Raw genomic sequence first — 17,680 nt, 5'->3', positions numbered from 1 at the left:
CCCGGCGTGTCGGACCGACATGTCGGCAGCTCTCATCAGACTTCCCTTCAACAGTTTATCCTCCCCTGTCCCTGCGAAGAAGAGATTTTCTGTTGGAACATAAGCTTTTTTTTTTCTAAGCAACCGGTGGGTGCCGCCCCACATACAGTCGGGAGAACTGTGCCACTGTGGCGACCAAGTAGCATCTGTCTATCATGATTTTGACGGCTCCATTATTCCAAAATGAATGGTAAGGCGCAGATATTCCCCACAGAGGCTGATGAATTATATAACTATCTTGCCCCAGTGGCAAAGTTACAAAATGGTCTATAGTCTGTCTACATTTTCATTCGGCTTCTGGACACCGTCGACGATATAATGAGCAAGCTCGGAAACAGCTTGTTGGCAGCATCAACAGCCTTAATGTGGTCAAAGAGGTAGACAACCTTGTTGTGATTTATAAGTCGCTGCCAGCTACATACCTAACTACTCCTAAGAAACAACCTGGGGAACATTCGGATATACTTATAGAAGTAATATATAATATACTTTCATTTCTGTTTACCACTCACCGTTGATATATATGAACAATAATATCTACACCTGTAACTGGTACTTCATGCTAGGCAATCAATTAATCTCTCAGTACGCTCACGCTGGCAGTGTTGACACTGATTCGACGGAGCAAGCGGGTTAGTCAAGCTTGAGTGGCACAAACTCTTAGCTTGAGTTTTTATATAGGTGTCATTTATGTTGAAGAAGCAAGTGGCATTTGGTATACAAGATTCTACCATACGCTAGTACTTTCTTCTGCAGGCGGGTTAGGTTTCATTTTATTGATTTTATTTTATTTGGTTTTATTACACAAAATCGCCTGCCATCAATTAGAGTTATAACATCCACCCATAAACGAATCTCACCGTTCAGTAAACCACACTAATTAGAGCATGCTGTGTGGGTCTTTTCGCGTTTTGATTGATGGGGTTCGCTGAACTGTGAGATTCGTTTATAGGTGAAGGACGTTATTCATTCGTACATTACTAGTTTTATTCCAAGACGGCCGCTGTAGCTCAGGCAGGGGTCACTTTGCTGCCCTCTTTACTCTTTTCTTGTCGGTGCTACCTACGGGAGTCTGCGCCTTCTCCACTACATCAACGTGGGTATCAACCACCTCAGCTGCTTTCGTGCCCTCTCTAGGCAGTCTAGCCGCTATCTCAACCGACTCGGCCCTCTCGCACCGTTCCATGATTTCCTCCATGTACTTCCTCACTTCATCTTGAGGCTTGACCCATCTCCGAAGACACAGAAGCAGGTTGGGATTGTCTGCCATGAACCGCGCCGTTACTGGTTGATAGTATTCTTTCATCGCCTTGTAGTAGTTCGTGGTCTTGGGCAAGTTATTTTGCGTGACATGGTCCACCTTCTGCACTATCAGGAATGAAGCAAGGACAGCGTTCCCCGGCAGGAATTCGAGGATGGTGTTGCGCGGGAAAAGGAGCCTGTCACCGTTGGTGTTGAAATCAATGCAGAGGGCACGATAGGATGGCTGGGGTGGTGGGGGAGGCGGTGGCGGCTGATGCTGTGTATACGGCGAGGGAGTAAGCGGAGGAGTGTAATACGATATAGGCGGCTGCTGGGGATGCTGAAGGGCATTAGGCGGGCCAGATGTGGGAAGGCTGGCAGATAGGCTTGACGGCGGCCTAGGCACGGGAGGCGCCGGAGAGGTAGCAGGTGGCCGTGCCGCTGGAGGGGGCGCGGCAGGTTGGAATGGCGACGGTGCCGGTGCCATGTGCGACTGCTGGGCTTTCTTTTGCGCCTCGAGCCGTTCAGTCAGCTCGTTGATGTGTCCCTGAAAGTATTCCAGCTGCTCCTTCGTCGCATCACCTTTTGCCACGATCTTCATGATATCCCTCAGTTTGAAGTTGGTGTTTGCCCGCTCTGCCAGCATATGGATGACCGGGTCGGGCGCTGGTGGAGACACGACGCCGTTCGCATCGGGCGGATTGGGTTGATTGGGTTGATTGGGCCCCGCTGGCCGCGGACTGTTAAACGATGCGGTTTGCGACGACTGGCGGACTGGCGGCTGCTGCGACGGCGGAGGCCGCGACTGAGCATGCGCAGGCTGGACCGGAGATGCATATGGCTGGTAGGGCGGGTACGGAGGCGCGGCAGCATAGCCGCCGTAATAGTATGGCGGAGGCTGATGAACGGGCTGTTTTGGTCGGGGCGGCAGCGGAGCGACGTTCTCTCTCATGGTCCATATGGTAACATCCCAGATATGCGGCTCAATCATGAGCTTGCAGTTACCCTCTCTCTTCATCTGCTTGGCTTTGAGCTGTTCCTGGTCGGCAGTCGAATTGCCCGTCATCTTCTCGACTTTCTTCTTGCCGGCCTTGCTGTAGTACAGCTCGAACAGGCCGGGCGTCATCCATCTCTGGCGCGATTTCTCAATGGCGGACTTGAGAACGCCACTTTCCAGGACGCTTTGCCACTCGGAGAGCGGGAGATGGGGCGGCTGCGGTTGCTGGAGCGTGGGGATGGGCTGGCCGGGGAGGAGCTTTGTCGGCAGCGGCGCGGGCGCGGGTGCGGGCGCGGCGGGCTCAACGGTCTTTTCCTTGACGGGCGTGTGCTTTCTCTTTTTGCTGTTGTCGGCTTCAGCTGGTTTGGAGCGCGCGGGGTTCCGGCGCCGTATCTCCACCATTTTCGGTCGTGGTGGATGGGCGGAAAGAGTGCGTCATGGTGGGTGTGGTGTAGAGTGGAAAAGAGAAAGACGGCGACCTCTCACGACGCGTCGCCAACCGCCTGGCCCGAGCATTTCCGACGCCACTATAAACATTTCATTCTTTGTCTGACTATACCTATCAATATCAATATGCCCGCCCTCGCTCCCACCCTCAAAAAATCCTACTGGGTTCTGGCTGGCTTTGGCGCTGCCTATGCCATCTTCATGCTATGCCTCACCAACGTCACCCTCCAGAGACAGTACCTATGCATGCCTCCTCTCCTCGTCGCAGCACGAGACTAACCTCGCCCAGTGCCCTGTACGCCAACAAGTTGGTTAACGCCTGGTGGGTCGACACAGAAAAGCCCCAGTCTTTCGGGTTTGCCAGTACGTCTGTTGGAAGCACTTTCCAGTCTAGGTCATGCTGACCCTCGTCAAGAGAACCAAGTGACGGCATTCAACATCACGACACCAGACCATGAACAGCTCTATGCATGGCATATCCTTCCTCTCAACGTGTACGCAGAACATGAGGTCGAGCTTGCTGCAGCATCGTCCGGGCCCGTGCATGACCTTGCGCAGTCGCTCTCTTTTAGTCTTCTTAAAAAAGATCCCAATGCTCGTCTTGTCATTAACTGTTAGTCACTGTCACCTCTTTCATGTAAAGACGCATGCTAATTCGTATCTAGTTCATGGAGTAAAAATGCTCATATGTCTATGATAAGCGGAACATCTGCTGACGTGTTGTGAATCTTAGAACGCCGGCAATGTCGCCCAGGGCTGGCGTACAGACACCTACAGGAGTCTATCTTCACTGCCCAATGTCCATATCCTGACGGTTGACTACCGTGGATTTGGCCACAGCACCGGCAGTCCTACCGAGGCCGGCCTCATCGTTGACGCCACCACTCTCGTCAAATATGCTCTTGAGATTCTCCAGATTCCGCCGCATCGCATCGTCATCGTGGGCCAAAGCCTTGGCACCGCCGTCGCATCTGCCGTGGGCCTGCAGTTTGCCGATCCGGCAGCTGCGTTAAGCATGGTTCCATCAGGGCAAACTGGGTTTGCGGCTTTGAATGCGTCCTTTTCCGCGGAGACTGTTAAGCCAGTTGACTTTGCGGGCATCATACTCGTTGCCCCATTCACCTCCCTTCCAGTCCTTGTTGAGAGCTACCGCATTTTCGGCGTATTGCCCCTGCTGTCCCCTCTGCGTCCTTACCCAAAGCTCCAAACCTGGCTTCGGCAGCATATTGTCGACACATGGGACAGCATGGCTCGCATCAGCACGATGATCGGTGCCATCGCAGCAGACGAATCGAGGAAGTTTCGTCTGCATATCATTCACGCTAAGAATGACTTTGATATTCGCTGGACTTACGGCGAGACCTTGTTCCAAAATGCAAGTTCAACGTTTGTTAAACTGACTGGACAGGAGGAAGCGGACGTCCATCAGCAGTACATCGAAGCCGATGGCGGAAGGTCTGCTATGACGAAGATCACAAAGGACAGTCACGGCCGCCAGGTTATCTTGGATCTTTTGGCCTACGGAGGTAAAGGCGTTCGCTTTCCCTCGCATGAAACATTTTACTGACATCAAACCAGGTCACAATCGTATCGTCACGTTTGCCCCAGTGGCGTTGGCAGTGCTGCGAGCCTTTGATGCCGCGGCCGCAACGGCGTAGAGCAAGCACATAAAAAAAATTAGACGATGGCAAATGGTACAAAATTAAAGGTGATAAGAGTCGAGTTTTGGCGTATCATTCTTCCTTTTATACCCGTAGATGCATATCGTACAGTGATCCTAACCTTAATTTCCAAGTCCCATCCAGCTCCATCTATATGCATCGAACCTGCGTACATATGCTGTCCCGCTCAACCAGTAAACCATTTTCGCATACAAGCAAATTAACTCAGCAGAAGGATGCGAGTGCTTTATTTCTTATTCTTGTCGGCTTGGGCCTTCTCGTACTTCGCAATGAGCTCCTTCTGCAGCTGCATGGGCGCTGGAGCATAGTGGCTGAATTCCATGCTGAACTCACCCTTGCCCTGGGTGGCAGCTCTCAGTTGAGACGAGAATCCGAACATGCTTTGCAGGCTGCAGTCGGCGTAGAGAGTGAAGTCCTCAAGGCCAATTTCCGTGTCGTTGATGGTAGAGTTGCGCTTGTTCAGCAAGCCAACAATGTTGCCCTGGAACTCATTTGGAGCAGTGATAGTAGTCTTCATGACGGGCTCGAGGACCTGCGGCTTGCCCTGAATGAAGGTCTTGCGGAAAGCTTGCTGCGTGGCTTGACGGAAGGCGTGTTCGGAGGAATCAGTCATGTGGGTAGCACCGTCCATCAGATGCATGCTAGTTCCCAGAACCCTGTGGCCAAGAAGGGGACCCTTAATGCAAGAGTCATTGAAACCCTTCTCACAAGCGAAGAGGAATTTTTCGTTGATGGTACCACCGAAAATGTGCTCTTCAAACTTGTTTACCTCGAAAGAACCGGAGGGCTCCATGTAACCAACGACTCTGGCGAAATCACCAGCACCACCGGTCTGCCTCTTGAGAGTGTGGTCAAACTTGACCTTCTCAGTGATCGTCTCACGGAAAGCGACCTGCGGTGGACCAGTGACACAATCCACCTTGTACTCACGACGCATACGCTCCACGTAGATGTCCAGATGCAGCTCACCCATACCGGAGATGATGGTTTGCTGGGACTCAGGGTCAACGTGAACACGGAAGGTCGGGTCTTCGCGCTGGAAACGGTTCATGGCCTTGGAGAAGTTGTTGCCGTCTTTGGTGTGCTTGGGTTGGATGGAAAGAGAGATGACGGGTTCGGGCACAAACATGGAAGACTGACAAAAAAGTTAGCGGAAAGCATAATGGCATGGGAGGGAGAGTGTATTGTACCATAGTGTACTCAAGCTTTCCGTCGGTGAAAGTATCACCGGAGGCACAGTCTACACCGAACACGGCGCAGATTTCACCAGCACCAATCTCTTGAACCTCCTCCATTTCGTTGGAGTGCATACGCACGATCTTGGGAATCTTGACCTTCTTGTCCGTCTTGGCGTTGTACACAATCATGCCCTTCTTCAGCATGCCTTGGTAGACACGGATATAAGTCAACTGACCGAAGTTGCTCTCTTCCAACTTGAATGCAAGACCAGTGAATGGCAGTTCGTTGTATGAGACAAGTTTGACAGGTGCCTCTTTGCGCTTACGATCCAGAGCAGTGTTCTCAACTTCCGAGGGGTTGGGCAAGTAATCACAGACGGCGTCAAGCATCGGCTGGACCGCAGTATCCGCAAGTGCGGATCCCATCATGACCGGAGTGAACTTCAGCGAGATGGTTGCTCTGCGAATTGCAGCCTTGATTTGCTCAATGGTCGGCTCCTGTCCGTCCAGGTAGAGATCGGCCATTTCCTCGTCTACGTCGGCCAAAGTCTCAATAAGCTTCGCACGGCGTTCCTTGACCACCTCGACAACCTCAGCAGGAATCTCATCGGATTCTCTGATCTTTTCACCCTTGTAACCTTCGTTGTAGATAGCCTTCATGCGGATCAGGTCCACAACACCCCTAAGAGAATCTTCAGAGCCAATCGGAACCTGGATCGCGGCCGCGGGGATTTTCAGCTTGTGGTTGATCATGTCGATAACCTTGAATGGGTTGGCGCCCATGCGGTCCATTTTGTTGATGAAGGAGATGCGAGGGACATTGTAACGCTTCATCTGCCTGTCGACAGTGATGGTTTGAGACTGCACGCCAGAGACGGCGCACAGAATCATGACGGCTCCGTCCAAAACTCTCAGCGCACGCTCGACCTCGATGGTGAAATCAATGTGGCCCGGCGTATCGATCAAATTGATGTGGTATTTCTCCTCCTTGCCATCTTCTTTCTTCACCCAGTCGCAAAAGGTTGCGGCAGACTGGATGGTAATACCCTTCTCACGTTCCAGGTCCATGGAGTCCATCTTCGCGCCCACGGCATCCTTGCCACGAACCTCATGGATATCCTTAATGCGGCCGGTATAGAAAAGAACACGCTCCGTCGCCGTGGTCTTGCCACTGTCAATGTGTGCCTATTTCCGTTAGAATGTCTTCAATTCTGCCTGGCTTCCGCCAAAACCGGAAGTAGATGTTTCGTTGAGCGCCTTACAGCAATACCAATGTTTCTGACTTTCGACAACCGCTTGGCCTCTTCCGCCGACAGGTTTTGGACGATAGTATCTTGCGTCAGCTGCGAAGGGTCGTGAATGGCAGACTCGAGCCTGATGTTCCTATTAGCGCGCTTATCCTTTGGCATTGTGATTAGGGAACTCACACAGAGGCAGCAACGTTGGATTGCCACCTTCGCCCCGGCCATAGCCGCGAACCAGGCTTTGGCAGGACACTGGTGGGAGCTGGCCGTAGGACAAGGCCAGAGGCGCATCGCCGCTGAAGCAGTGTTGACTGGCGGCTTCCCAATCTGGCCCCATTGCTCAACGAGCGCAGTGCAGAAGCCTGCGCTCTCACCAATCCAGTTGCCCTCATCCTTGCGCCGCGAAAGTACGAGAGCAAAAGGGAAGAAGAACGAGTGAATTATTGGAAGGCGACTAATTGGCTCTGCGGCGAGGTTGCTCAAAACCGCCGATGCTGCCCCGACGACTTTTTTGGGAGCCGGAGTTTTAGCGACGCGTCTCGTTATCACGTGCGTGCCCATCTCTCTGTCCATCACGGCAACCACGGGATAGCGCAAGTGTGAATTGGGATTTTCGACGCGTATATGTCTAATGATACACTATTGTATGTGTTTGATGTAGTCTGTTGGCTTGTTATAACGAAAGCCAAACTTGGCACACTCAGAGCATGACTACGCCCACTCCACCCATGTGCTTGTCGGACGCCTGGTTTTTCCCGTCGATTCCCCCGGCGACGGGGGCGGTGCGGTAGTTGTACAGATAGTAGTGAAGCTGCCCGTCTCCAGCACCGAACTTTTGCTCCTCCAAGAATAGCGGATTGTCCAGAAGCGTGAGTGCGTTCAGGACGTCGAAGTTGGCCTAGGAAAATATTAGTAGCAGACCTTACAAGCATGGGCAGAGAACAGCGGGTCTGTACCTTCTTTGCAAGAATTAAAGCATCCTTCATCAGCGCATTCAGTCTGGCCTTGAGTTTCTTGTCCTCCCCTTCAAAGGCCGTCTCTGTAGCGTAGTAGTAGAGGTAAGCAGCTTTCACGACGCGGTTGGCGCGATCCCGGATGACTGTTGATTCGAGGCTGTAAAACGAGAAAAAGTCGGTGACCTTGTTGCTCGCGGGGTCCTCTACGACGTACGACCACACAACCTGATCGTTTGGCGAGTCGTCCGTGTGCAACAACCAGTGCTCAACTTCCTCCTGGCTGAATTCTTGTGACATGTCCGTACGTGCCAGATAGCGCACAAGTAGGTCCTGGACCTGCGCAACATCCTTCTTCTGCATGGGACGGAGGCCGTGTGTCGCGGTGGTTGTGGGCAGCTTGTACTTCAGGATCTGCCTTTGCTTGGTGGATCCATGCGGGAGCGGAGAGAAGCCAACATCGTAAAGCTTCTCCCAGTCAAGGCTGCGGTGGAAGTAACGGCATGTAGAGATAGGCGTGGGAAGAATGACACCGGCAGTGTAGATGGCCTGGAAGGTTCCCTCGAGGTAACAACGGCGCGTGATTTCCTTGATGAGAGTGGGCGCAAGACGCTTCGAGCGCAACTTCTTGTGAATGCAAAGGAAGTTAATCTCGGAGGTGTTTATCTTCTGGTTCCGCACACGCAGGGTGACCGGAATGCCTGAGATAAAGGCAACCAACTTGCGGGATTGCGTGGTGCGAACTCCAACATGCCACTCCTTGCGCCAACCAGGCGCCTTCAGAGCCCAGTTCAGGAAGGAGCTGGAGTAGTTGAAGCGGAACATGGCTTCGTCATCCTCAACGTAGTGGTTCGACAGCAAATCGTAGACCTCAGCAAGCTCCTTTTCATCTTCCAGGTTCATGGTGACCCATTCGAAGCCCTCGACCATCGGAGGAGGCTGCTTGCTGACCCTTTCGATATCTATGACCTTGATGGGCCCGTCCTCCTGGGGGCTCTTATCCTCGAAGCTAGGAACGGGCTGCGTTTGCCAGAATTTATAGCTAGCCATGTCCTTTTGATTCTTGGAGCCAACCGTCAACCCCGTCAATATGTCCGACACGCTCAACTTCTTCATCATCTCCTCCACCTGACTCTCGTTCAGCTTGGAGAAGTCTCCTTTGAGTGCTGGGTTTACGGCCATCAAGGTCTCCAGCTGATCCCTGCTCAGTGTCTTCTTGCCCTCTTGCGCGGAGCTGCCCTCGGCTTGGGTGTTGCTCTTGCCCGCCAGTGCATCCTTCAGCTTTCGCTTCTTGCTCTTCTTCTTCTTTTTCTTTGCTTCGCCTGCCGTCGTCGTTGCGTCCGCCACGCCAGGTGTCGCTTCGTCGCTGGACGACTCCTCTTGCTCAGCGCCTTCAGGTTTTGATGTCTCTTCAGCTACCTCTCGGGTCGCGTCGGCGGTCGCTTCGCGGTCCACGGGTTTGGATTCCGAGGAGGACATGGTGGGCAATTGGTGGTGGTGCGGGTTTCGAGGTTACGCGATGTGATGTTGCCTTGCTTGCTTGCGGCTCGGTGGGGTCGTTGCGGGGCCTACCTAATTTCTTGGCGGCTAGCTCTTTGGACCTATGAAGTAGTTTCCAAACGGCTGCGCGTCATTGCGTTTCACAGCGGACGCAAAAAGTAGGCCTCGACCTCGGGATAGTTTACCCATCTCTTCTATCCCTTCTGATTCTTCCCACCCCTTAGCTATATGTCGAGTAAAGTCTACCATATCCTCCGAATACTCAGTAAATTATATACTTTGACAGATGTGTTATCACGTGGGTTAGCAAAATATCCAGAGGAGCTGAGCAAATTATCCGCCATTTGATATTTGTACCAAGGAATGGACGGAAAGTCAAACAGAAGCTTGTTCATGCATGAAAAGCTGAAAGCTCCACCCAATTGATTCACCCACATTCAACAGCTATAAAAGTAAAAGGGTTGAGCCGATTTCCAAAGACCGTAAACTTCTCACAACGCTAGCCGCTCCAAAGCAGTCATTGATATCGTGAAAACAACACGCTATATGCTGAGACGCCGCTCATATCCACAAGTCGATAACCGTGACGCCGCCCAAAACTCCAGAATAAGCTGATTAACTCCTTGCTTCGTTCTGACTCTCTTCTCCTATTCTTTGCGATGGCCTCTCGTCGACCGGTGTGATAGATTGAGTGATATGTATACTTGGCAGTCTTTGCACCTCCGGTAATCGTGGCGTTGTCCGAACATCTACGGGGCTCGTGTATGGCGGTGCTTCTTCCCAGCCAAGAGCGTCGTATTGCGGTGGTTCTGGCGGTGGTATCCTAGCTTCCCCGAGGTCACTACCTCTGGTTGTCTCTAGTGTCAACCTTGAACCGGACGGGGATCGGGATCGAGTGAGCGGGACGGCCTCGGCACCAGTGGTACCGCTCCCAGTGCTACCATTACGCCCGGCCCCGGGCCAAGCAGTGTCTGAGGCGGTCGTAGAATTGGAAAGAACGGAGGTGGCCGAGAAGTCTCTGTGGTGCGTCATTCGACTATCCGTCGATTGGCTCGCACCTAGCGGAGCAGCCGAATCAAGCAGAGGGTGATTGTCAGATTCTGCCGAGTTGGCTCGTATCCGCGTACCGTCGTGCCGTGCAACACCAACCTCAGCATATTGAACTGATGGTACCCGGCGCTCGCGTTGTTGAGTCGCCGCTTGATGTTCTGCAATCAAGGTAGTGGAAAGTTGGTTTCCGCCTCCATTTAGATGCCGCATGCGACCTTCTCTCCGCATCTGTGCCAAGGCTGCCTGATCGTTCCGCTCTCTGGCTTCTCGTCGCTGCCTGCGTCGCTCCTCGCGCTCGGCTTGCTCTTGTCTACGCGCCACCCGGATTTGATACAAAGATTCCATCTCATCGTCCCTTCGTATCTCTTCTTCCTCGACAGTTTCCGGGAACTCGACGACGACGTCGATACCGCCTCGCTCTCCTTCTCGCCCCAAGATCCTCTCATTTTCACGAGCGGCAGGAGAATATGCGGGCAAAGTCATGATGCTTCGGATAGACGTATTCCTATTCACGGGAGCGCCGCTTGCTGGTGTTTCCGTCGTTGTGCCCTGCATCTCTCGCGCTCCACTGCCATTTACGGCCGAAGGGCGTGACGAATACGAGGTATCCTCATTGTCTTGAAGCTGAGACGAATATTTCCCTTTGCCGGGCCGTAGACTCCATTGGGCCCATTTGCGCTTCAAAAACTGACCCGGCAAGAACCTTGGGGGACGGCCTGACTTTGCACGGAGGGAGCGGAGTTTGGCGTAAATACCGACGGCGATGATAAGGAACAAGACGACTATGATGCTGGCCTTGGGAGTGTTAGCAGCTTGGCTGGAAGGCGTGCTGCAAGGGGTGACTGACCACAGCGACTACGCGCCAACTGGGATCCTTATCGCTTCCTCTTTTGGTCAGGCCCGTTGTGGACGGCCATTCTGAAGCAGATGGGATCCACATGCTAAGGAGGACGCCAATGTACCAGTGTTTCGATGACGAAGGGCGGAGCGGTGCGGGAAGATATAAGGCAGCCCCCGGTGGCTGGGCGCGCGGCCGGGAACGTCAGCACGTGTGAGACGGAGGGTAGCTAGGTTGGCGCGTGAGGGGGGAGGACAGTCGCAGGAGCAAAAAATGATTTTGGGCGACGTCTGTTGAAGAAGAGGCAGGTTAGCGCTGGAGAGTGGGTAGTAGAGTTATTCCTGGACAAAGCACCCTGGAAACCGAGGGGGCTGAGCTCTGATGTGCGTGATCTGCGAGGCGGTGGCACTGCGCGAGGGGCCAGCAGCCGGTTTCCCGCACTACTCGCCGCGAACATCCCTATCCCAGATAGCGCCCGAGGGCCGCCGTCACCCTGTCACCCTGTCACCCTGTCACCCTGTCACGCCTGTCTTTGTGTTTTGACACGGCCAGCCTTATGCTGCGTACCGGGCGACTGAAGTACGGGCAGTACTAGACGTTTAAGCTTTCGCCATCGCGCGGGTCCTTTGGCATCTCTGCCGTACTGATTAAGCACGGTACATAAGGTTCCCGGGTGGTACCTCCCGAACCGCTAAATTGCTCTAACTGCATGCGGGCTGGGAACTAGGTACCTGGGCCTGAACCGAGCTGATATCCTTATGTTTATTTGTTTTCTTCTTGGTTTCCCTACCCCAATCGCAAACCAATTCTTCCAGGCCCGTTTCTGGCCAGATGCATGCATTCCATGTATCGATAATCGAGGCAGGTCATGACATGAAGGGAACGGAGCTTACCAACCGTCGATGCTCACTTGCATGACTGCTAACGAACTTCCAATTTTGGTTTGGTACTTGTACATACGTTTTGCAGCAAAAGGCATTAAGGGTATAGAATAAACATTGCCCATCAGTCATTATGCACTCATCATTTCAAATCGCAATTAGAGCTTCTTGTCCAACCTCTTCAAAAACTTGCTCACTCCCTTCTCCACCCTATCGACTCTTTGCTCAAATTTCCCTGGCCCCGGAGCTCCCGGTCCTGGTCCCGGAGACGATTTCTTACCGCCATGCGCCGCCTCCGTTTCCGTAGGACGATAGGCTTGTCCGTGTATAGCATAAGGGTCTTGTGACTGTTGATTGTTGGTATACGAATAGCTGGAATAGCTTCCAGGGGGGAAGCCTGGTGACTGAACAGGGGTTGGAACGTGGCCAGGTGTTGCGGAGTGGCCTGGAGATTGGACGGGAGGATAGCCGGGAGATTGAGGATATGTTGCATATTGAGGTTGTTGAGAAGGATAGCTAGAGTAGGCAGCCGGCATGGTAGAGGTACGTTGGACACCGGGATGAGGGGGCATTGGCGTTTGGCCGTACGGAGGCGTGGCAGCTTGAGTGGGTGGCGGCGCAAAAGTCTGGCCATATGGCGGAGTTCCAGCGGCCTGTGGAGGCGGAGGGAAGGAGTTGGTGGTAGTTGCACGCTGCATATGCGGGTGAGGAGAACCTCCCAAGAGTGGAGGCGGAGGAAATGATTGCGTAGATTGTCGAGGTGGCCCCGGCATGTATGGCTGATGCTGTTGGTAGGTGGCCTGTTGTTGCAATGGCTGACTTGGGAACTGATTGCTCTGGTCGTGCATAGCTGCCGCTGCCAGGCCAGTTCCAGATTCAGCATCAACTGGCGGAGGGGTCTTTTCCCGATGGGCGATAGGTTCTGGTGCGGCAGGTGCCGCCGGGTTATACGCCATGGGCGCATAAGATGCAGCATCACCCTGTGGGCCTTCAGAAGGTTTGGATAGTGTCGAACCAGTCACTGGTCCGCCATAGGACTGTGTGGTGCTGACGCTGTTACTGCGATGCTGATAAGGCTTGCTCACAGCTATTTGTTCCAACTTCTGCACAACTGGACTCATTGTATCAGAATGCTCAGAGTGCCTTTGTTGTGCTTCTAGAATCCGCACTTGATGAGGCTGGAGGGTTTTCCTTATGCTGTCTGCGAAAGAGTTTGAATCATCCACAGTCCAGAAGTATAGGTCCAACGTGTGAAGCTTATACATGTATTTCCCCTCGTTTCGCGGGTCCGGTGCGGGTAGATGCCACTGGGAAAAGTCCTGTTGGGGCGTTCCCGGGGCACTTCCGTTACCAGTGGGATCGACCGTTATGGTGAACAGGTTTGGCTGCTTGTAGGTACGGTTGACCTGGACCATATCCAGGTCTGCGGAGGAGAGTGCCGTTAGCATCACGCCCAGTATTGGTTCGACATGGTAAGACGTACAACCCATGAACGCATCCTGCTCTGGCGTTCCCGCATGATTGGCAATCTCTATCCGCGCTCTTCTATCCGTTGCGTTGTGGTATAGGTAGACGTAAGAGCCCTTGTCAAACCGGTCGTGCGGAGGCCTTGCGGCGGGATGGCTGAAGAAGAAATGCACATCGGCAAAGCTACCCGATATCAGAAAACAATGCGGGCAAGACTGTAGCCAGAAGACTCACAGAGTCAGCAGAGACACTTCGCCCGGCTGCTGAGGCATGGTGGGGTATATCAGGTGTGCGGCCAGCGCGAAAATAAGCAAAGCGAAAACAAGACAGCAGTGCGGAAGAGACGAGAGAGGTCGACGGCTCTCTAGGGCAGGTATTTGAAGACGAAGCTTGGGGAGCTATTCTTGGAGCTGCCCAAGGCTGGCGGTTACGCCTCCAATCATGTGAAGTGGAGAGGACAGCGGCGGAGAAGCTCATGGCACAGACCGATGCCCGCCCGGGCGGTGAAGCGCCTGTGGATTCTGGACTCTTGGACTCTTGACCCCAAACCCGACGGCCCCGCAAAGCCTCCAAAGCCTAGGCTAGGTATAGGACTTGAACAGCCTTCAGGTTCTCAGGATCCGTGTTCACTGCTGCCACTATATTGTCGCCCGTCCACCTCGCAACATCTACGAGCTTAAGCTTTCGGTGAAGCTAACTAGGAGTTAGGAAATATATTCAAAAAATTGTAATCCGTAGCGACTTGATACAGATGCACTTCCGTTCTACGAATAACTATCTTCGCCGTGGGAATATGAACGGTACAGTAACTTATAGAGGGACCCCTGTATTTACCTAAGTAGGTACGTAGGTAGGGTCTGCTTCCACATACGTCATCGCGACTGCTGTCGGGAACTCAAACATAAAAACAAATACTCCTGTTTACAACCTTTGGCACAAACTTCTTCCATCTACCACTTCGTGATACCAAGCCGCCAACATGGCTGAACATCAGAATTATGTCCTGAAAGTCACCGCAGGCCGCGACTATGATCTCAAGAACCACCAAGACGTGCATGTCAACACCGCCAAGCCAGTGGATATCTCCACCGACGACATTGACGCAAGCATCAACGTGCGCATACAGGACTACAGGGGTGTGGATCGCTCTACACAGTAGCTTTGTGTATCGTGCTTATGCTAATCTGTTGCAGGTCTTCCAAAAGACTCTCCTGCAACATCGCCCTACTTTTCCAATGATGGGCACAAGTACGACCGCTACAGCATTGCATACACTTTTCGCTTGAAAAACGATGTTCCTGGTGATAAACTAGTCTTCGGAAATGACTTTGACCACCCCATCCGCGACCGCTTGCCTCCAGGCTTCAATCTTGCATTCAGATATCTCAAGAGCTGGATAGACCCTACAATCGAAGGGGATATCAATGCTGATGAGCCCTATCTCTACGCACCGGTTCTTGGCTCGATGAACAGGTTGCAGGTCGGTTCGAAAGGCCAAAGTTTAAAAGAGACGATTGCGGGTGCCGGAGAGAAGCTTGGTGAAGGCGACGATGCCATAACTGTGATCGAGGAAGGTGCACAAGGGGACGGGGAGGATGTGCGCAAAGAGAAGAGCATTCCAGATGCACCTAATGCCCGAATGAAGCACTATGCATATGAGCAGTACAGGAAGGAGTTCACCTTCGAGAAAGATCGGCCGTACGCATGCGATTTCTTCAACTCATATCTGGATTTTAATGGTAAGTCCTCTAATCACTGTCCAGGATGCATATAGCTGATTTAGGCGTAGAATTTGCCATCAAACTCCCAATCATCACCGTTCCTATTGTCAGATACTGGGACGGGCAGCCTTTGCGGTGAGTTTTGTTTTCACTTTGCTAATCTTTGCAATGCTGTGGTTCAAACATCCCGCGGTCTTATCAATTTGGGCAAGACACCTAACTGACATAGCTCTCATACACTCAGATATGTACTCAAAAATCTTGAGACGAATGAACCACTTTTCGTGATTCACTTCACCCTCATCCCTGCCGATCAGCTCGATGCCGAAGATGCCAATGACAACGCAAGAAAACAGCTGGCAGATGGAGACAAAGAGTCTGAACATGGTAGTGGAGCAAGTGCTCCCGCCCCGAATGACGCAGACATTGACTAGGCGCACTGTGTCTGGACAACGTGCATTCACTTCGGTTATTGTCGAGAAAAACGCTGCACCCTTTTCTATGGACGACACTGGAATCATTTTACTCCACCATACGACCAATACAACCAAACCAATACAGCCAGCACATTATCGACTTTTTTAACAAAGCTCAACATTCGCCTTGGGACAAGCGTTTTGTTACAGTCTGCTGCAATTTCTTCATATACGACAAACCCACGTTTGATTGCAAGGAAATGCGTCTAAAGATTTTATGGAACCCAGATCATTAGCATGGATGGGATCGGTATCACCAACCAGTCAGCTCGGCGGCTCTACTTCAAATCCTGCGCGTTTTCAAAAGTGATACATTGAGAGGGACCGGCACAAACTCCAGATTAATTGGCATAAGACATCCAAGAAGCTAGCGATGAGGAGTGGATAGCGTTCGAATGAGCAACGTCAGGATGTGTTTTGTCCTCGACCATAGGAGAGCAACAGCCTGGGTATTGTGCTCAAGGATGGGACTACTACTAGAGGTTTTGCAGACATGGATGATGCTTCATAGACGACAGAACTTACAGCTATTGCTCACAAATTTGAGAAGATACAGCATAAATCCCAATAATTTCTTTCTTTTTTCCTTCTTCCCTCATAACACTCGGAGCAGTACTGCCGTCTTCACCAGCGGACGGCAGTACGTAAGTACATTCTACATGCGCTAGACCAGCAAAGACCACTTATCTCAGGCCCGCCAACCTCCTCTCCTGGACCTCAGACAACGCCCTGCTTCCGCTAATGTATGCAATAGCGCCTACGGCAGCCGCAGCCGGCAGCGTCTGGAAAAGGTTCCAGCAGGTATAATACAAAAAGAAAATGCCCTCGAGCGCGACGATGCTTCCAAAGAAAAGGCCGTGGCTGATTGGCGCAGATCCCAGCGCCTTGCCGGCGTGGTTTAGGTTTGCGCCCAGCATGAGCCAAACACCGAACAACACAGGCAGAGTCACGGCGATGACAGCGCCGAAGACAAGGGTGATAATCATGGGCGGGTTGCGCGGGTCGTCCTTGAAGACGTGGTGGATTTCGGGCTGCGGGCCGTAGCGGATAGGCGGCGATGGGAGGGCGAGCGGCACGTTGGGATCACGGGTGATGGCGAGGTTGAAGACGGAGTGGCTGTAGGGCTTGCTGCTGCCGAAAGAGCCGATGGTCAGAGTCGCGGTGACCGGGGCAGACGCAGTCAGGAATTGTGCAGGAAGGTCCTTGTGAGTCTGCGGAGGAACATTAGCGCGTTTGTTTATATAGATACAATGAGACGAATGATCGAGGGTGGAGAAAAGTGGATGGAGTGCTAGCATCACGACGGACGCCGCAGGCTTGAAACGTACCACTTCGACCTTTCCTTTCCCGCTGTCCTTGATGGTGAACGGGAACGAGTCCTCGAGGCCGGTGGCAGGGTCCATGAGGGTCAAGAAGGCCTGGTGAGGACGCTTGGCCTTCTTGCCGTCGGTCGTGGTCAAGATGATCTTGAGCGTGTCGGTAGCACCCAGCTCGACGGTATTGGCCAAGGGCGTGTTGACGGAGAGCCTGCAAAGCACAATGTCAGTCTCTGGTCTTATCTCGAGCATCCAACTGGTGGGGTTCATTGAACGTACTTCTCCTTCAAGCCGCTGCCAACGCCGCCCTTGCCCTGTACCGTAACAGTGGCATCTTCGAAGCCCCACGAAGCAGCCGCAACGGTGGACACGGCGCTGAGGCCGGCGAGCAAGACCGAAGGAAGGAGCGAGAAACGCATCGTGCCGAAGTGCTCAATTGGCGTTCTGGGATGCTTGGGGAATTGGCCGCGGCCTGCGGGAGTGGTTGGAGCTCAAGCTGTTGGAGGGCTTGAGGAAACGTAAGCGCCGACAGCCGTTGCGAGCTGCACAGGCCAACGTCATCAACACCACCACGACGTGACGCGTCCTGGCGACCCTTGAAAACAGAAAGAGCAGAAAGAACAGAAAGAGCAGAAAGAACAGAAAGAGC

General features: G+C 52.8%; 8 protein-coding genes across 8 annotated transcripts; 2 read left to right on the top strand and 6 right to left on the bottom strand.

Moving 5' to 3' along the window:
- Nucleotides 1-850: 850 nt before the first annotated feature.
- On the bottom strand, nucleotides 851-2,733 carry K452DRAFT_319281 (uncharacterized protein). The gene has a single exon (XM_033544226.1). The coding sequence runs from the start codon at nucleotides 2,678-2,680 to the stop codon at nucleotides 1,061-1,063; it is 1,620 nt and encodes a 539-aa protein (XP_033396721.1). The 5' UTR covers nucleotides 2,681-2,733; the 3' UTR covers nucleotides 851-1,060.
- Nucleotides 2,734-2,851: 118 nt separating this feature from the next.
- Nucleotides 2,852-4,383, top strand: K452DRAFT_272788 (uncharacterized protein; the record flags this gene model as incomplete). Its single annotated transcript, XM_033539109.1, has 6 exons — nucleotides 2,852-2,961; nucleotides 3,015-3,088; nucleotides 3,141-3,338; nucleotides 3,391-3,398; nucleotides 3,459-4,251; nucleotides 4,304-4,383. The coding sequence occupies 6 exons, from the start codon at nucleotides 2,852-2,854 to the stop codon at nucleotides 4,381-4,383; spliced, it is 1,263 nt and encodes a 420-aa protein (XP_033396720.1).
- K452DRAFT_272785 (uncharacterized protein) lies at nucleotides 4,220-7,291 on the bottom strand. Its single transcript, XM_033539108.1, has 5 exons — nucleotides 7,013-7,291; nucleotides 6,848-6,959; nucleotides 5,598-6,770; nucleotides 4,304-5,542; nucleotides 4,220-4,251 (listed from the first exon to the last, which is right to left on the bottom strand). The coding sequence occupies exons 1-4, from the start codon at nucleotides 7,219-7,221 to the stop codon at nucleotides 4,634-4,636; spliced, it is 2,403 nt and encodes an 800-aa protein (XP_033396719.1). The 5' UTR covers nucleotides 7,222-7,291; the 3' UTR covers nucleotides 4,220-4,251; nucleotides 4,304-4,633.
- Nucleotides 7,292-7,419: 128 nt separating this feature from the next.
- On the bottom strand, nucleotides 7,420-9,308 carry K452DRAFT_251873 (uncharacterized protein). Its single transcript, XM_033538231.1, has 2 exons — nucleotides 7,786-9,308; nucleotides 7,420-7,727 (listed from the first exon to the last, which is right to left on the bottom strand). Exons 1-2 carry the CDS (start codon nucleotides 9,259-9,261, stop codon nucleotides 7,530-7,532), a joined length of 1,674 nt encoding a protein of 557 aa, XP_033396718.1. The 5' UTR covers nucleotides 9,262-9,308; the 3' UTR covers nucleotides 7,420-7,529.
- A 209-nt stretch (nucleotides 9,309-9,517) lies between these two features.
- K452DRAFT_319278 (uncharacterized protein) lies at nucleotides 9,518-11,518 on the bottom strand. The gene is made up of 2 exons (XM_033544225.1): nucleotides 11,180-11,518; nucleotides 9,518-11,127 (listed from the first exon to the last, which is right to left on the bottom strand). Exons 1-2 carry the CDS (start codon nucleotides 11,270-11,272, stop codon nucleotides 9,898-9,900), a joined length of 1,323 nt encoding a protein of 440 aa, XP_033396717.1. The 5' UTR covers nucleotides 11,273-11,518; the 3' UTR covers nucleotides 9,518-9,897.
- Nucleotides 11,519-11,913: 395 nt separating this feature from the next.
- Nucleotides 11,914-13,944, bottom strand: K452DRAFT_251868 (uncharacterized protein). Its single transcript, XM_033538230.1, has 3 exons — nucleotides 13,753-13,944; nucleotides 13,535-13,701; nucleotides 11,914-13,474 (listed from the first exon to the last, which is right to left on the bottom strand). Exons 1-3 carry the CDS (start codon nucleotides 13,788-13,790, stop codon nucleotides 12,210-12,212), a joined length of 1,470 nt encoding a protein of 489 aa, XP_033396716.1. The 5' UTR covers nucleotides 13,791-13,944; the 3' UTR covers nucleotides 11,914-12,209.
- A 553-nt stretch (nucleotides 13,945-14,497) lies between these two features.
- On the top strand, nucleotides 14,498-15,673 carry K452DRAFT_229718 (uncharacterized protein; the record flags this gene model as incomplete). The annotated part of the gene is made up of 4 exons (XM_033537057.1): nucleotides 14,498-14,654; nucleotides 14,712-15,257; nucleotides 15,308-15,374; nucleotides 15,484-15,673. 4 exons carry the CDS (start codon nucleotides 14,498-14,500, stop codon nucleotides 15,671-15,673), a joined length of 960 nt encoding a protein of 319 aa, XP_033396715.1.
- Nucleotides 15,674-16,143: 470 nt separating this feature from the next.
- On the bottom strand, nucleotides 16,144-17,518 carry K452DRAFT_272777 (uncharacterized protein). Its single transcript, XM_033539107.1, has 3 exons — nucleotides 17,311-17,518; nucleotides 17,044-17,242; nucleotides 16,144-16,926 (listed from the first exon to the last, which is right to left on the bottom strand). Exons 1-3 carry the CDS (start codon nucleotides 17,448-17,450, stop codon nucleotides 16,399-16,401), a joined length of 867 nt encoding a protein of 288 aa, XP_033396714.1. The 5' UTR covers nucleotides 17,451-17,518; the 3' UTR covers nucleotides 16,144-16,398.
- Nucleotides 17,519-17,680: the final 162 nt, after the last annotated feature.

This window comes from Aplosporella prunicola, assembly GCF_010093885.1.
Source record: "Aplosporella prunicola CBS 121167 unplaced genomic scaffold K452scaffold_15, whole genome shotgun sequence".
Lineage (NCBI taxonomy): Eukaryota > Fungi > Ascomycota > Dothideomycetes > Botryosphaeriales > Aplosporellaceae > Aplosporella > Aplosporella prunicola.
The sequence above is the reverse complement of the archived record's forward strand: the minus strand, read 5'-3'. Positions and strand labels throughout refer to the sequence as shown.

What these genes read in the sequence shown, in the direction of transcription:
- K452DRAFT_319281 (XM_033544226.1), bottom strand. Translation starts at nt 2,680, where the DNA reads ATGGTGGAGATACGGCGCCGGAACCCCGCGCGCTCCAAACCAGCTGAA.
- K452DRAFT_272785 (XM_033539108.1), bottom strand. Translation starts at nt 7,221, where the DNA reads ATGAGGGCAACTGGATTGGTGAGAGCGCAGGCTTCTGCACTGCGCTCG. An exon ending in TCCAACGTTGCTGCCTCTGT is followed by an intron (nt 6,960 to 7,012) that starts GTGAGTTCCCTA and finishes TAGGAACATCAG; the next exon opens with GCTCGAGTCTGCCATTCACG. An exon ending in GAAAGCTTGAGTACACTATG is followed by an intron (nt 5,543 to 5,597) that starts GTACAATACACT and finishes CTTTTTTGTCAG; the next exon opens with TCTTCCATGTTTGTGCCCGA.
- K452DRAFT_251873 (XM_033538231.1), bottom strand. Translation starts at nt 9,261, where the DNA reads ATGTCCTCCTCGGAATCCAAACCCGTGGACCGCGAAGCGACCGCCGAC. An exon ending in CTTTAATTCTTGCAAAGAAG is followed by an intron (nt 7,728 to 7,785) that starts GTACAGACCCGC and finishes ATATTTTCCTAG; the next exon opens with GCCAACTTCGACGTCCTGAA.
- K452DRAFT_319278 (XM_033544225.1), bottom strand. Translation starts at nt 11,272, where the DNA reads ATGTGGATCCCATCTGCTTCAGAATGGCCGTCCACAACGGGCCTGACC. An exon ending in GTTGGCGCGTAGTCGCTGTG is followed by an intron (nt 11,128 to 11,179) that starts GTCAGTCACCCC and finishes AACACTCCCAAG; the next exon opens with GCCAGCATCATAGTCGTCTT.
- K452DRAFT_251868 (XM_033538230.1), bottom strand. Translation starts at nt 13,790, where the DNA reads ATGCCTCAGCAGCCGGGCGAAGTGTCTCTGCTGACTCT. An exon ending in GAAGTGTCTCTGCTGACTCT is followed by an intron (nt 13,702 to 13,752) that starts GTGAGTCTTCTG and finishes GATATCGGGTAG; the next exon opens with CTTTGCCGATGTGCATTTCT. An exon ending in GCAGGATGCGTTCATGGGTT is followed by an intron (nt 13,475 to 13,534) that starts GTACGTCTTACC and finishes TCTCCTCCGCAG; the next exon opens with ACCTGGATATGGTCCAGGTC.
- K452DRAFT_272777 (XM_033539107.1), bottom strand. Translation starts at nt 17,450, where the DNA reads ATGCGTTTCTCGCTCCTTCCTTCGGTCTTGCTCGCCGGCCTCAGCGCC. An exon ending in GGCAGCGGCTTGAAGGAGAA is followed by an intron (nt 17,243 to 17,310) that starts GTACGTTCAATG and finishes TGTGCTTTGCAG; the next exon opens with GCTCTCCGTCAACACGCCCT. An exon ending in GGAAAGGAAAGGTCGAAGTG is followed by an intron (nt 16,927 to 17,043) that starts GTACGTTTCAAG and finishes GTTCCTCCGCAG; the next exon opens with ACTCACAAGGACCTTCCTGC.